The 16,752-nt window shown below is 45.0% G+C and overlaps 1 protein-coding gene across 6 annotated transcripts in view; it reads right to left on the bottom strand.

Moving 5' to 3' along the window:
- The window catches only part of ANK1 (ankyrin 1), a 412,403-nt gene that overhangs the window by 78,306 nt on the left and 317,345 nt on the right, over window positions 1-16,752 (bottom strand). For all 6 annotated transcript variants that reach the window (XM_075346407.1, XM_075346412.1, XM_075346408.1 and 3 more), the window contains 7 exons: window positions 15,815-16,039; window positions 15,567-15,721; window positions 11,747-11,958; window positions 11,383-11,587; window positions 11,201-11,297; window positions 10,890-11,118; window positions 6,552-6,677 (listed from right to left, as the gene is read on the bottom strand). In XM_075346407.1, the coding sequence (XP_075202522.1) occupies window positions 6,552-6,677; window positions 10,890-11,118; window positions 11,201-11,297; window positions 11,383-11,587; window positions 11,747-11,958; window positions 15,567-15,721; window positions 15,815-16,039 (1,249 nt within the window). The remainder of the gene's footprint in view (window positions 1-6,551; window positions 6,678-10,889; window positions 11,119-11,200; window positions 11,298-11,382; window positions 11,588-11,746; window positions 11,959-15,566; window positions 15,722-15,814; window positions 16,040-16,752) is intronic.

Below are 16,752 nucleotides of genomic sequence, written 5' to 3'. Positions count from 1 at the left end.
GTTTTTGCAGCAGCTATTTCAGTTTCATATATCTAATAACTGATGGACTGAGTAATATTTCTGGATTGAAATGAGTTTTATTGTACTAACAGAAAATGTGCAATCCGCATTTAAACAAAATTTGACCGGTGCAAAAGTATGGGCACCCTTATTACCTAACTACTTTTTACTGACTTACTGAAGCACTAAATTGGTTTTGTAACCTCATTGAGCTTTGAACTTCATAGGCAGGTGTATCCAATCATGAGAAAAGGTATTTAAGGTGGCCACTTGCAAGTTGTTCTCCTATTTGAATCTCCTATGAAGAGTGGCATCATGGGCTCCTCAAAACAACTCTCAAATGATCTGAAAACAAAGATTATTCAACATAGTTGTTCAGGGGAAGGATAAAAATTCCAAATAGTAAAAAGGTCAGAAAGGGACCTGTATTAAAATGGACAAGACAAAAAACAATTACAAAAAATATTGCAAGAAACCATTTATCATGATCCTGAAAACAGACCAACTGGCTTTTCTTGAATCACCTTATAATTATTGATGTAAATACTGTATCCAATAGTGACAAATGCCGCAAAAAAACCCCGGCAATGACGAGATTATAGGAAAAGGAACGGTCTTACCCCATCTGCCGTGTAACCTATTCCCTGGTTGGTAAAACACTGGTGCTGGATGGTTCTGGCTACCAAGGCAAGATAACCTGGTCCTTAACTGTATGACTCAGGATCCCCACAGGTTCCAAACATACATCCAGAGGTGTGCATATTTCTCCCAACGCGTTTCTTATATCATCAGGGGAGAGAACTCCAAATTTCTGGTCAAAAAAATGACCCACACAATATGGCACAATAATTCCATCCAGACCAGGAAAATCCATTTTAATACAGGTCCCTTTCTGACCTTTTTACTATTTGGAAATATTAAAGGTTATGTTTTAGGCATAATTTCTATCATTCACTTTGCTATTATTGTCCATTTTCTCAGTGAATTGTTACCCAGTAGCTATCTACTATTCAGGGGAAGGAAACAAAAAGTTGTCTCAGAGTTTTAAACTGTCAGTTTCCACTGTGAGGAACATAGTAAGGAAATGGAAGAACACAGGTACAGTTCTTGTTAAGCCCAGAAGTGGCAGGTCAAGAAAAATATCAGAAAGGCAGAGAAGAAGAATGGTGAGAACAGTCAAGGACAATCCACAGACCACCTCCAAAGACCTGCAGCATCATCTTGCTGCAGATGGTGTCACTGTGCATCGGTCAACAATACAGCGCACGTTGCACAAGGAGAAGCTGTATGGGAGAGTGATGCGAAAGAAGCCGTTTCTGCAAGCACGCCACAAACAGAGTCGCCTGAGGTATGCAAAAGCACATTTGGACAAGCCAGTTACATTTTGGAAGAAGGTCCTGTGGACTGATGAAACAAAGATTGAGTTGTTTGGTCATACAAAAAGGCGTTATGCATGGAGGCAAAAAACACGGCATTCTAAGAAAAGCACTTGCTACCCACAGTAAAATTTGGTGGAGGTTTCATCATGCTTTGGGGCTGTGTGGCCAATGCCGGCACCGGGAATCTTGTTAAAGTTGAGGGTCGCATGGATTCAACTCAGTATCAGCAGATTCTTGACAATAATGTGCAAGAATCAGTGACAAAGTTGAAGTTACGCAGAAGATGGATATTTCAGCAAGACAATGATCCAAAACACCGCTCCAAATCTACTCAGGCATTCATGCAGAGGAACAATTACAATGTTCTGGAATGGCCATCCCAGTCCCCAGACCTGAATATCATTGAACATCTGTGGGATGTTTTGAAGCAGCTGTCCATGCTCGGCGACCATCAAACTTAACTGAACCGGAATTGTTTTGTAAACAGGAATGGTCAAATATACCTTCATCCAGGATCCAGGAACTCATTAAAAACTACAGGAAGAGACTAGAGGCTGTTATTTTTGCAAAAGGAGAATCTACAAAATATTAATGTCACTTTTATGTTGAGGTGCCCATACTTTTGCACTGGTCAAATTTAGTTTAAATGCGGATTGCACATTTTCTGTTAGTACAATAAACCTCATTTCAATCCAGAAATATTACTCAGTCCATCAGTTATTAGATATATGAAACTGAAATAGCTGTTGCAAAAACCCAAATTGTTAAAAAGAAAAAAGGTTAACATTAATAGGGGTGCCCAAACTTTTTCATATGACTGTAATTGTGGAATCGTGATTTGATTTGTTTCAGAACAGGTTTCGCATTAAAAGGATTTTTTTTTCTAGCTTCGGAGAGGGTTTCTTCTGGTGAGACGTCTGCATGTTAGGCCTCCTTCACACGTCCGTGTCTCCAGTGCGTGTGATGTCCATTTCCACACGTACCGGAGACATGGACACACGTAGACCCATTAAAATCAATGGATTAGCTCACATGTCCATGTTTTGACATGTACCATGTCTCCATGTGGAGCACATGCATGTCCATGTGCTCCACAGGGCGACATGTCCGTATTTGGCGGGCAGCACAATGTCATTCAGACTGCACACTGATGTGATTCGTGTGACATCAGTGTGACAAGTACCTGAGGAAACATATCACTGAGAAATAAATGTATTTTTATACTTACCTGTCTCCGGCGCTGCTGTTGCTTCCGGGCCACTCATTAAGCTCATGAATATTCACTGCACTCAGCGTGGACCTGGAAGCAACAGCAGCTCCGGAGACAGGTAAGTGTAACAGCTGATGCTGTCTGTGGATGGATTGCACACGAACAGCACATGGAACACACACACACGGACGGGCATATGTACCTATACCATGGACAGTGCAAAACATTTGTTTTTTGCTCCAGACGGCGACATGTCTGTTTTTGGCCAGCAGCACGGATGTCACATGGACCGCACACTGATGGGATCCATGTGACATCAGTGTGACATGTACCGGAGGACACCCATTCACTAATATTAAATGGATTTTTTATATTGACCTGTCTCCAGCGCTGTTGTTGCTTCCGGGTCCTGCTCATTATGCCTCATAAATATTCACTGAACTGACTGCGGACCTGGAAGCAAGTGTGACAGCAGTGTAAAGGGGTGTAAGGTTCGGCCGCCCCAGACCTGCAAATCCACTATGTGTAAAACGTAATGTTTGAAGTTAATGTAATGGTGTAGTGTGTTTATACGGTCACTAGGTGGCCACAATGTGTAAACTGCTTCCCTGGTACTCTCAGGCTATGGAGAGTTAATGGCAGGGAGGAGTTTAGGTAGTAAAAAGGTTAAGTAGACAGAACGTAGGAGGAGAGTCCCTGTAGGAGAGTAGCAGACTGCGTCTGTGGGAGACGTGGTGGAAGGAGAACCCCATTAACTTCAATTTGGCATGACCTTCGGGTCGAATCCGGGTACCGGACACGCGGGGTCCTAGAGAGGAGAGGACTGTTCTAACTGTGTCCCAAGGTGTGGTTTCAGTTTGTGCAGGCCGGGTGCTGGCCCTTCTCTGGCAGATACCCAACCAACCTCCTCAGTCAGCAGAAGGTCAGTGGGTTCTTAAGAGAAGAGTAGGTCCTGACGAAACTGGGCAGAGGAGTGCTGTCACAGAAGGCCCCGTCACCAGCTACCAGCTAAATCCCTGTGGGCGAGACAAGGGGTGACCGGAAGGACTTTTTGATTCTGCCGTGAACAATGAAACTGAAGGAGATGATGAGGGACTCGGGGACCTCAACGGGAGCCCAAGTACCAGGGAAGCGGTCGTCCGGAAAACAATGTATATTCCTGTTGCTATTGGCAACCCCCTTGGGGGTCAAGAATGTGCCCACCTAAGCCATGATGTAACACCGTATTAGAAGTTTACAAGTAAAGACGTTTTGTTAAAGATAAGCAGCAGTGTCAGAGATTGTGACACAAGAAGAGAGAGTATACATATCACTGTGATGCACTAAAGTGGCGATCGTCTGCAGAGAGATGACACCAGGTCACGCTGCAGCCGAACACCAGGCTCTGCCACCACTACAATGGCCGCCGACCGTCCCTTTAACAGCAGCACCGAAGACAGGTAAGTATACCAGCTCATGCTGTCCGTGTACTATCCGTATCCGGATGTCACACGGACAGCGCAGGGACAACACACACACAGGGACACAAGGACGGACATACGGACCTGCACCACGGACCGTCACACACGTGGGTTTCATACACGGACGCATGAAGGGGGCCTTACACATACAGCTCATTAATCTTGATGCGAACTGTGTAATTATTTATTCTGCCTGTAGAGGCGCTGTAGAGTAAGAAACTAAATGCTGCCCCGTTAACCAAAAATGAAAGCTGATCTCTGGGGAGGCCTTAGTATATTTTTTGAGGACCTTTTTGATACAAAGTGACTGTCCAAAGCGTACAAAAAGTATTAAGAGAGTTTTGTGACTTTATGACTGATGTCCTAACCCTAGACATCTTTTTTATTTTATCAGTGGGGCAACCTCCGGAGCATCAGCTCCAAAGCCATTCATTTAAAGGGCAGGTCAGGAAAGGTTAAAAATGATACAGATACTTACAGATGGATATATTGGAATATTTAACTATTATTTATGCTCTTTTCCGTCGGTCCCTCTGCCGCTTCTGCTGAGAGTACATGACTACATCATTTACAATCACAGCCAATCACAAGAAGCTGCTGACATCAGTGATTGGCTGTCAAGTGAGTGATGTCATCACTGCTGGAATGGAAGGGATCACTGGACTCATGGCTGGAGAGCAGCACTCCTTAAAGGGAATCTGTCACCAGGTTTTTGCTCCCTCATCTGAGCAGCATAATGTAGAGACAGAGACCCTGATTCCAGCGATGTGTCACTTACTGAGCTGTTTGTTATCATTTTGATAAAATCAATGTTTTCTCTGCTGCAGATCTAGCAGTTATACAGAGCTCATGAATATGCTGGACTACCTGCAGCACGCCAAGTAGTCCTGTAATGATAAGCTACTGCTGATTAAACAGTGATTTTTATCAAAACTACACTAAGCAGCCCTATAAGTGACACATTACTGGAATCAGGATCTCTACCCCCTACATTATCCTGCTCTCAGATTAGGTGGCAAAAACCAAGTCACAGATTCCCTTTAAATAATTAGAATACATTTCCTGTTTGTACCAAGCTTAAAAATCCAGGACAATCACCTTTAAAAGGAATCTGTCAGCCAGTTTTGCTAACTCATCTGAGAATAGCATAATGTAGGGGCGGAGGTCCTGAATCCAACAATGTATCACTTAGATTACTGGGTGCAGCGATTTGACACAATCAGAATTGTTAGATTTGGTGTGACATTATGAAAATGACCGACACTACACAGATCACCGATTTTCACTGCTTTTGCGATCGTTTATCGGCGCATCTAGGCTTTACACGTTGCGACGTCGTTACCGGCGCCGGATGTGCGTCACTTTCAATTTGACCCCGACGATATCGCAGTAGCGATGTCGCAGAGTGCAAAGTACCCCTAAGTCAGATAGCAGAGTCCAGATAGCTTTCCCCCCACCAAGCTCTCTATAGAAATTGTACATTGACAGTGAGGTGTCAATCAGAGGAGGCGTACTGGACTGCCCGAGCAATGATAAGTCTTGCTGATTAAACAAAGATAACAAATAAACAACATATTGGACTGTAACAAGACAGGCATCCCTGAACTTTGTATGTTAACCCTTACAGAATGTTGGCTTTAGCTTGCATAGCAAAAACCTGCTGACAGATTCCCTTTAAAATCTGAAATGATTGCTACCAGCAGCCACCACTAGAGGGAGATTAGTGCAAACTGATTACACATTGAACTCAATAATAAAACTGTATGCAGTGACTCCGAAGCTCTCGACAGGACTGGCTTCAACTAAAGGGTGCTTTACACGCTGCGACATCGCTACCGATATATCGTCGGGGTCACGTCGCTAGTGACGCACATCCGGCGCCGGTAGCGACGTCGCAGCGTGTCACACCAAGGAGCGACGATCAACGATCGCAAAATAGTCCAAAAACGGTGTTCGTTGACACGTTGCTCCTTTCCTTAATATCGTTGCTGCTGCAGGTACGATGTTGTTCCTCGTTCCTGTGGCACCACACATCACTACGTGTGACACTGCAGGAGCGACGAACATCTCCTTACCTGCGTCCACCGGCAATGAGGAAGGAAGGAGGTGGGCGGGATGTTACGTCCCGCTCATCTCCGCCCCTCCTCTTCTATTGGGCGGCCGCTTAGTGACGTCACGGTGACGCCGAACGCACCTCCCCCTTGAAGGAGGGATTGTTCGGCAGTCACAGCGACGTCGCTGCACAGGTATGTGCGATATGTGAGATAATGTTCGCTACGGCAGCGATCACCAAATGTCGTACATACGACGTGGGCGGGTGCTATCACGCTCGACTTACATAGCAAAAACCTGCTGACAGATTCCCTTTAAGACATTTTGGTCTTGGTCACTAATATTTTAAGCCAAAATGAATAGAAGCATTGCTTTAGGTGTCACCATGTGGCGGCACACGAATTGCCTATTGCTATAGCTGGAGATTGACCTCTTTAGTCGTTCCCTCACCTTTATGGGTAGTGCCAGTCTGTTCTCTTTAAACGCCTGGAAGGTGAAGCTTCTCTGCTGTGTTGCTTTCTTGAGCGGAACGAGATTCCCTGACAACTCCACAAAAAGTTGAGTCCCATCCATAACCTGTGGATACAAGGGAATAATGGCGTTAGTGTCCTGCTCATGGCATGCCCTTTATTTTTCGCTTCTCTGTTTTGAGACAATTTCCTAACTTTCCAAAATGTTGGGGAGATTTCTCTAAAACCGGGAGACTTCCTATATGAGCAGATGCTGCCATTAATTACCTTTCACTAATGAGTTATAAAAAGTCTCTTTTTAGTTACTGTCTGCGGTCATATAGCCGGTGCAACCCAATCGGTGCAGCTGCACCGGGGCCCACAGAGTAGGGGGGCCCTTGTAAGCAAGGTCTGACTGGCCTGGTGGGACAGTGGGGGATCCCCCGAGGTCCCCGAGGACTCGGTGGGCCCCCTGGAGCCTGAATTATATTTTTTGAGGGTTTGGTCTCAGACCTGTTTTTATTTTCGGGTTTGGTCTGGGGGTCTGGATTTAATTTGAAGTGAAAATACAATTTAGGCTAAGTTCACATTTCCGTTGTTTTGCATCAGTCACATGCGTTGCTTGACGCATGTGACTGATGCGTTGTACAACGGATGACAAAGAACAGAATTCATTGTTGGACTCCGTTGTGTGCGGGGGCGGAGCACGAGGAGTGAGGAGCGCGAGGGGGACGGAGCGCGACGGGGGCGGAGCCGAGCGGGGCCGTGGCGCTGAGGACGTCAGTGCCGCGGGGACTGCAGGGCTGGGGACAGGTGAGTGTGTGAGTGAGTGTGTGTGTGTGTGTACACATGCGGAGTGTGGGAGGGGGCGGAGCCGAGAGGGGAAGTGTCGGCCTCCCTGCACACGTATCCAGGGTAAATATCGGGCAACTAAAAGCAAAGCACTTTGCTTGGTTACCCGATATTTACCTTGGTTACCAGCGTACACCGCTTAGCGCTGGCTCCCTGCACACGTAACCAGTGTAAATATCGGGTAACTAACCAAAGCGCATTGCTTAGTAACCCGATGTGTATCCTGGTTACGTGTGCAGGGAGCCAGAGAGAGCATGCGCAGCGAAATTCTACGGATTGCGCTGCTCAAAAAACGTTACAGGCTGCGTTCCTTCCGCTCCGCGGTCAGTCATGCTACGACTGATCGGGCGGAGGGTGCAACGCAGCATCATCAGTCACAATCCGCTGCTCATACAAGTCTATGGGAACAACAGAATCCGCCAAACGGATTCCGTTGTTTACCAGAGCAGTGGATTGTGACTGATACAATTTAACGGAAGTGTGAACCTAGCCTTAGGGACTAAATTTGTATTAATTTTAGGGCTTGAGGTCTGTATTGATTTTGAAGGGGTCATAAGCACTACTTGTGAATTAAACGCATTAGGTTGGCAGGGCTTAGGGATGTGAGCGGTATTAATGGGTTGGATATCTTTAAAGAAAAATTGGCCTGGCGCACATAGGGTCCTGCTAAATCGGAATCACTGCGAATTACTAATATGTTGGTGCAAATTGATTTGCGGGACCGGGTCAGACTTGAGCCGCCAGACGGGAGCCCTGAGAACCGCCTGTTACCTCCTAGCATCTGTGGTTCTCTTTTTGATTAGCCGGTTTAGGCTGCTTTCACACTTCCGTCTTTATCCATCAGTCACAATCCGTTTTGTGACTGATGTGATGGATGCGTTGGGAGATTGTGGTATAACTGATGGGACAGATCCGTTAAAAAAACAGATCCATTGTAGCAGTTTGTACCGAGAATCCAGCTGTGGCCGCGGGTAACCTGAGTGACGTCATCACTGACAGAGCAACTCACTTCAGTTTCTCCGTGGAGCTCACAGGAGCGGTGGTGCTCTACTGCCGCTCCTGTCAGCTTCCGATGTAGCAGAGCTGAAAGCGTCGTGGGACCTCGTATGGATTACGCCGGACCTGGAGGGATATTTAAGGATTTTAATAAAGTGGTGAAAGAGGGTGTTTTTTTTGTTTTTTTATTCCAAATAAAGGATTTTTTGGTGCATGTGTTTATTTACTTTCACTACAGGTTAATCATGGAAGGTGTCTCATACATGCCTGCCATCACTAACCTAGGACTTAGTGGCAGCTATGGGCTGCCATTAACTCCTTATCACCCCGATCGCCACCGCACCAGGGTAATCGGCATGAGCCAGGTAGAGTCCCGGGACTGTCGCATCTAAAGAATGCAGCATTTCCGGGCGGCTGCTGGCTGATATTTTTAGGCTGGGCGGCATCCCATAACGTGGGGCTCCCCATCCCGAGAATACCAGCCTTCAGCCGTGTGGCTTTACCTTGGCTGGTATAAAAATTGGGGGGACCGCACGTAGTTTTTTTTAAAATTATTTATTTATTTTACTGCAAGATATGGACCCGCCCACCCACAGCTGTGATTGGTTGCAGTGAGACAGCTGTCACTCAGCGTGGGGGTGTGTCTGACTGCAACCAATCATAGGCGCCGGTGGGTGGGGAAAGCAGTGAATACGAGATGGAATAATGAGCGGACGGCTTTTTCAAAAGCAGGAGAGGTCGCCGGAGCAGTGTGACAGCTGTGCAGCGCCACGCCGCTTCGGTGATCGGTGAGTATGAGAGAGGGGGTGAGAGGGAGAGACCGACCGACATCGACAGATAGAGAGACCGACGGACAGGCAGAGAGACATTAACCGACATTGACAGAGAGATGTTTTCTAACCAGAAAGGAATTTACACATCTGAGCATGCTCTGTTGCTAAAAGACAGATCCGTCACCTGATTCCGTCATTTGACGGATGACAACAGACCCGGCACCCATAGGCTTTCATTGTATAAAAAGACAGACGGCGCCAGATTCGTCGCCTTCCGTTTTTTCACAGGTCCCAAAAAACGTTATATTCTGCGTTGCATCTGGTGGCCGCACAGACAATTTTTGTCGGATCCGTCGTACGACGGATGAAACGTGAGGCCATGAGTCGCAATTCGGCGCTAATACAAGTCTATGAGAGAAAAATGGATCAGGCGCCGGATCTTGTTTTTTTTACCAATTTGCCGGATTGCGCCTGGTGGCCTTAGTGAGACGTCATCCTTGAGACATGTGACATCACAACATTATCACAAGGGACTATGTGGATAGAGGGAAACCAGGTCCCCTAAGCTGACCCTCAGACTAGGGGACCCTGTGTTATCCCTATTCTCAGAGATACCCCTAATGGTGAGGATGTCTGAGTCTCATTCCCGGCCCTGCTCCTGACCAGCCCTGATCTTATACCCCTCTTTCAGGAAGGGAGGGGGTGCGGGACAGGAGTGTGAATTAACACACAGAAATAGACAAACAGGGGAAACCAAAACTCTGTCACACACCACAGACACGCAGTGGTATAAGACAATAAGAGATTAGGAGGAAAACAAGAGCAGAGTAGAAACAACAAGACGACAGGTAACTCCACAAGAACACCAAGCACAAAGCAACTCTCTCCAGCAAATCTGGGACACCACAACTCAAAGACAAACATAGCATATGAATGATTTGAGTAAGGATCTGTTGGATCCGAAACGCATCATCTGTTTCCCTTTTAATGGAGTCCTAACCATGGAATTTTAAAATGTGAAATAAAGTTTTGGAATTTTTTATCATTTGGGATTGCTGGATTTTTCTTGGATTTTTTTTTGGATAGCATAAGCTATAGTTGGCATGGGTGGAAGATTTCCTCCAGCCTAAAAATGAGAAGAACAGAAGTGAATAGATTCCTTACAACATGTGATCCAGGAAGCCTAACGAGCAGGTTAGCAGAGCTTAACTCTTGCTAGCCTGTCTATGAATGAGCCTGTGTTGATCTGAAACACCAGAGAAACCAACAGAAGGAGTCTCAGACTCTGTCTTGGCGGCGTCAGGCTCTGTTCACATTACAGTCAGCGAGTTTTGTGCAAAACTCAGTGTGACAAACAGGCTGGCTAATCAAAGGAAAAGCCATTGATGCTGGCGGGTAGGAGGTTGTTCTCAGGGTTCCTACCTAATGGCCAAAGATTATCGACCAGATTGTAAGCCTGAGCCTAAAGGATATATTCACATCATATCATGTATCCGGCATGGGAGGCATTTTCTAGTCATATCAGCCAGGCCACTAATTGTCTCCAAACATCAGAACATATTTGGTCCACACCTAAACCAAGTTGCTATCATCCATTATAGTACACTTTCGGGTTGTTTGTGATCCACCATCAAAGAAAGACTCCTTAAAGTTCTAGATATAATGGCGTCTGGAAACAGAGGGGACCTAATCTGTGGATAAGCTAGTCTTCTGTATACCTCGATGTCCCGGCTACGTGCCACCTCTGAAAAGTTCTCGTGCTGCTCCAGAGTCTTCTCCAGCTTGTCACCTGTCATACAATAGCATCGTAGACGTCCTTCCCTTCCATCTGCCATTTTGGCAAACACTACGAATCGTGCAGTATACGGAACGGCACTAAGTTCCTTGTAGAGCTGGGTGGAGAAGGAAACTGCCTCAGCCGTGCGGGGACAGTCCGAGAGCCAGAACCTGCCGAGATGGGATAAGGAGCTCTTATAAGAAGAGAACGGCTAGAATGAGGGTCTCTAAGGGTCATACAAGTCTGTGTTACCTGGCGGAAACATTGGTTGTAAAATTGGCACATTCATTGGCATATACTAATTTAGTAGTCCCGGTAATGTCCTCCCACTGAGCAGGAGCTGTTCCACCTGATGAGTAGGAGAAGAAAATGTCACATAAGAGCATGAAGGCTTTAATCAAGAGAAATGGTCTTATCAGCCCCAGATCCTTCACCTGTGACGCTGCATAGGAGCCTCAGACTGGTGGTGTCCCCCTCTCCACTGTCTCGGGGGTTATCTTTCCAAGATGGTGGCAGGGGTATGCGCAGACCAATTGGCCGGTGAAATTTCCTCCGTCTCGGTTCCACCGTGCAAATGGGACCAAAAGTTGCCTGATTTCCAAGCAACCGAGAAACCAGATCATCTGGCACAGGCTGAGCCTAAAAGGGCACCAAAGGTCAAATATTACTAAAAATCGAACAATGTTGTTTTTTTGGAAGGGTCTCACCATAGTAGGTCTTCATGTCACATGACTATTATGGCCGTGAAGCCCTAGCTTGGCAATAGTCTTTCATATAGGGCTTTTGGGTGCTACTTACTTGCAGGGACAACTTCACTTTCTTGGTTACAGCTGTTGGCGGGAAGGTGGCTTGAACTTGGGGTACGAGCCGGCTTTTCAGGACTCCCCCTTCTGGCCCGATGAGTTCACAGTCTTGACATACCCGTGACATCACCACAAAGTATAGTGGAAAATCGGTGGTGACAATACGACAAAGGCGCTTCTTATGTAACTCCTCTTCACTCTCCAACTCTGAGAGCAGTGACATAGAGCAGAGCGTAATGCCATAAGGTTAGAACAAGCAATTACAACAGTATACTAACATAAACCAGGCCTACCACGGCCAAAGGGACCTTCAACAGGTAAATGGAGGCTTATGGATATCTTTGACACTAGTTTTCTAGTGCATTGTCCAATGAACACTATGTGAGTATACCCTTAAAGGGAATCTCTCAGCAAGAAGTCACACTCAAAACTATTTATAAGTGCATGTAGCTCTTTCAATGACAAGTCCAGCAGTACCTTTACATGCCTAGACCGTTCCTCTATTACTGAGAAATCAGACTTTTAATTATTATGCAAATTAGGCTAAAGAGCTACCTGTGTTTTCCTGAAAATAAAACAAGGTCTTATATTATTTTTAGCTCTGAAACATGCATCGGGGCTTATTTTCAGGGAATGTCTTATATTTTCCCATGAACAACAAACCACATTTATTTTTTAACAAAAAAAAAATCAACTTTTATTTAAATATAATTATGTCATCACATTCGGGAACATGAACTTTTTGTGTTCCTCCTATTACTGGTTCAGATGCACATTTTTTTATCTGATCTGCTATTCTTATGGTGCAGAACCGTCCTATAGTGGTGGGTACAGACTATATTTACAAAGGTTTAAAATTACCTGCTTAAAATTTATTATTCTCCATCAAAAAGAAAAGCAAACACCACCTGAAAGAATTGCACCCCAAACAACTACAGTTAGCAGGTGAATGGGCTCTCACATACAGATCTGCGTCACTGTCAGGTCCCCCTGCATTCTACAGTGGTTGGCTCTTGCGGAGTGATGCTGGTACCCGATCTGTTTGTGAGAGCTGCAGTGCAATACAGTTGGGACGGCGAGGGACCTGAAAGTGATGCAGATCTCTGTGTGAGAGCCCATCCACCATCGGCACTTGTCAACTGTAATTGTTTGGGGCCCGGTGATTACAATTTTTTTTGGGGGGGGTTCTTTTGGTAACCCTGTCGACATGGATATGGTTTTTTTTAAACTATGAAACCTGCTTTTATGGAGATAAGTTGCTGGAACCCTATTCACTTTATTTTTTTTTTGGGAGGGGGGGTCTGCTTTCTTTTTGGGGTGTCTTCTTTCTTTGATGAAGAGTCCTGCTGTATTCTTTAACCTTTTTTAGCTGCTTGGACACTTCTTCATGAAACCAGAAATAGGGCTTGTTTTTGGGGTTGGGTTTATAGTGTAAGCATACTCAAAAAAGCTCCTAAAATCCTACTAGGGCTTATTTTCGGGAAAATAGGGTCTAGATCTGAAGCCTCTGTCACGCCAGTTCTATTCCCCGCCCAGGATGGCCGCCTCCTGCTTCACTGACAGTCTCTACCCTGTATGCTGTGTGACTTAAGGCAAAGGAGTTGTCAGTCAAGTAAGAGTTTGCAGCGCTGGGTGGGAAATAGAGCTGGAGTGACAGAGGTTTCAGATCTACAAATACCTCTTTAGCCTCATTTTCATGTCAATTCAAACGGCCATGTAAAGGTGTTGCTGGGCTTGTCTTTGGAGCAGCTACATGCATATATATATATATGTATATTGTTTGACATATGAAATTCTGCTGAGACGCAAGATCAACATTGACTTTTACCTAATGTGTACAGTACAGACCAAAAGTTTGGACACACCTTCTCATCTCTAGAACAACTGTTAAGAGGAGACTTTGTGCAGCAGGCCTTCATGGTAAAATAGCTGCTAGGAAACCCCTGCTAAGGACAGGCAACAAGCAGAAGAGACTTGTTTGGGCTAAAGAACACAAGGAATGGACATTAGACCAGTGGAAATCTGTGCTTTGGTCTGATGAGTCCTAATTTGAGATCTTTGGATCCAACCACCGTGTCTTTGTAGAAAAGGTGAACGGATGGACTCTACATGGCTGGTTCCCACCGTGAAGGATGGAGGAGGAGGTGTGATGGTGTGGGGGGTGCTTTACTGGTGACACTGTTGGGGATTTATTCAAAATTGAAGGCATAGTGAACCAGCATGGCTACCACAGCATCTTGCAGCGGCATGCTATTCCATCCGGTTTACATTTAGTTGGACCATCATTTATTTTTCAACAGGACAATGACCCCAAACACACCTCCAGGCTGTGTAAGGGCTATTTGACTTAGAAGGAGAGTGATGGGGTGATACGCCAGATGACCTGGTCTCCACAGTCACCAGACCTGAACCCAATCGAGATGGTTTGGGGTGAGCTGGACCGCAGAGTGAAGGCAAAAGGGCCAACAAGTGCTAAGCATCTCTGGGAACTCCTTCAAGACTGTTGGAAAACCATTTCCGGTGACTACCTCTTGAAGCTCATCAACAGAATGCCAAGAGTGTGCAAAGCAGTAATCAAAGCAAAAGGTGGCTACTTTGAAGAACCTAGAATATAAGACATATTTTCAGTTGTTTCACACTTTTTTGTTAAGTATTTCATTCCACATGTTTTAATTCATAGTTTTGATGCCTTCAATGTGAATCTACAATTTTCAGAGTCTTTGAATAAGACGGTGTGTCCAAACTTTTGGTCTGTACTGTATGTGGGCCTAGCCTGAGACAGGATATGCTGCTGATGGCAAAGCAGTATATAGCAAGTGTAGTAGAAAAGTCATACAACACTAAAACCACTTGCCCAAAAATATAAACTGTCCAACAATATACAGTATATTAATGCAACCATTTAAAAAAGTTATTCTGGTATTAAAAAAAAACCCCTTTCTTAAGTACCCTTTTAGGAATTACTGATTTAATGACTTCTCTGCTCACGACCATCAACAGCTGCAACAGTCCTGCTTGCTCTATAGGACTCAACTCATCCATGTAATACTTAGAAGGCACAGTGATTTCAAAGGGAGCTATGCAATGCTTTATCTTCTGTCATAGGTATAGTAAACACCTGCGGCCAGGCCTTTCTACAGATTATAGTTGATCGGTAGTAGGCCGCGTAATGACAAATGCTGTAATTTGCTTACTATTGGGGGAATCCAAAATTTAAAGGGTTATTCCAAATTTTAAACATGGGTATTGTCGGATAATGCTTGTAAAAACAAGCACTTTTGCAATTTACTGCTTATTAACATTTTCAGCCGTTTTTGAGATATTAACACTTTTCTTTTGTTTACAACTGGTTGCCTAGGAGACCGACCTTTACTGATGACTAGCTAGTAAGCACTTTGCTGAAGCTGGCTGGGATTAGAAGGTAACACTGTGCTCCAGCGACCTGACAAGCTTTAATATAGTGCTTACAAATATCTTGGAAAGGAAGTTGTAAACATTGCACATCTTCTGCTGTCTAGCAGCGGTGGTCGGTTTCCAAGGCAACAAGTGACAAACAAAAACAAAAGTGTTAATATCTCCAGAACGGCTGAAAATTTTAACAAGCAGTAAATTGCAAAATTGATTGTATTTACAAGCACCATCCAACGATACCCTTTTATAAAGAGGTGAATAACCCTTTAAAAATGGGTGTGTCTAAAATTATTACCCAACCATAAGATATGGAAGCTAATATAAGGATTCAGAACACAAATCAATATGTATTCTTCTGTATAGTGAAGCATAAGCCTTTCTTTTGGCTAAGGCCTACATCTTACCTTCATCCATACCACTCAGTGCCTCCTCCAGATACTCCTTCCCATATCGGTTCTGATGTTCCTTCCACACTGACCCGTTATCACTGCGCAAGATAACCAGTTCTCGATCACCGCGACCCACCGAAGAAAAGTGAGGGATCTCCACGACCACCGGGCTACAAGAATGGGAGTGAAATGTATGCATAAGTAAGATGATTAGGAAAAAGTGCTAAATATTAAAGATGGCGATACAACACTAAGGAACCCACCTAAGAAACTGAGCCCCAGTTGGGCCTAGAGCGATGATCCTGCTGGTCAGACCCTCTTCCTCACCCAGCGGAGGTGGGCAGTTCAGCTTTTGGGGTTTTACAAGGCGACATGTTATTCTGGTGGGTGCAGCACAAGTCCTAGGTGGTATGATGACCCTCAGACCATTGTGGCGGCTTCCACGCATCGATCCACCCCGGGCATCAACCATAAAACTGACTAAAAATCTGCAGCAGAAAGTAATTTCAACAATTAAATAGCACAAGATATATGCAGGATTGTATTGTCATCATTATATTGTGGTCATTGTGTATATGTAATAAGGTTTGCCCTTTTTAGAAGATTGACCCCTCTCTCTCCCTGTAGCTGCTCTGATGTCAGTATCCCTTCCCTTCTTCCCCAGTTAGTGGTCGCCGCCATCTTGCTAACATCATCTATACACATCTCTGGTTCAGAACTGTCTTTTGTACCTACTGTGCTGTGCAGAATACATAAATTCAGCTGGAAAATAGACCACTATTGAAGTCAATGAGAAGGTGAAGAGCAGAGCAAAAGAAGACAGATCGTGAGTTCTAGTGTTTTATCTCACTCCAGAGCTGGATTCACAGCTACACTACTCAGTACTGCTGCATGATGTCCTCCATGCTACTGCTTACTAGTAAAAGTGGTTTATTTCTCTCCATAGGTGGATCACAGCTACACCAGTCAGTACTGCTATATAATGTCTTCCATGCTACTGCTTACTAGTAAGTGTTTTATTTCACTCCAGAGGTAGATTCACAGCTGCACTACTCAGTACTGCTATATGATGTCCTCCATGCTACTGCTTACTAGTAAGTGTTTTATTTCACTCCAGAGGTAGATTCACAGCTGCACTACTCAGTACTGCTATATGATGTTCTCCATGCTACTGTTTACTATTAAGTGGGGGGGGGGGTGT

This window comes from Anomaloglossus baeobatrachus, chromosome 4, assembly GCF_048569485.1.
Source record: "Anomaloglossus baeobatrachus isolate aAnoBae1 chromosome 4, aAnoBae1.hap1, whole genome shotgun sequence".
Classification (NCBI taxonomy): domain Eukaryota; kingdom Metazoa; phylum Chordata; class Amphibia; order Anura; family Aromobatidae; genus Anomaloglossus; species Anomaloglossus baeobatrachus.
This window is presented reverse-complemented; position numbering and strand designations above follow the sequence as displayed.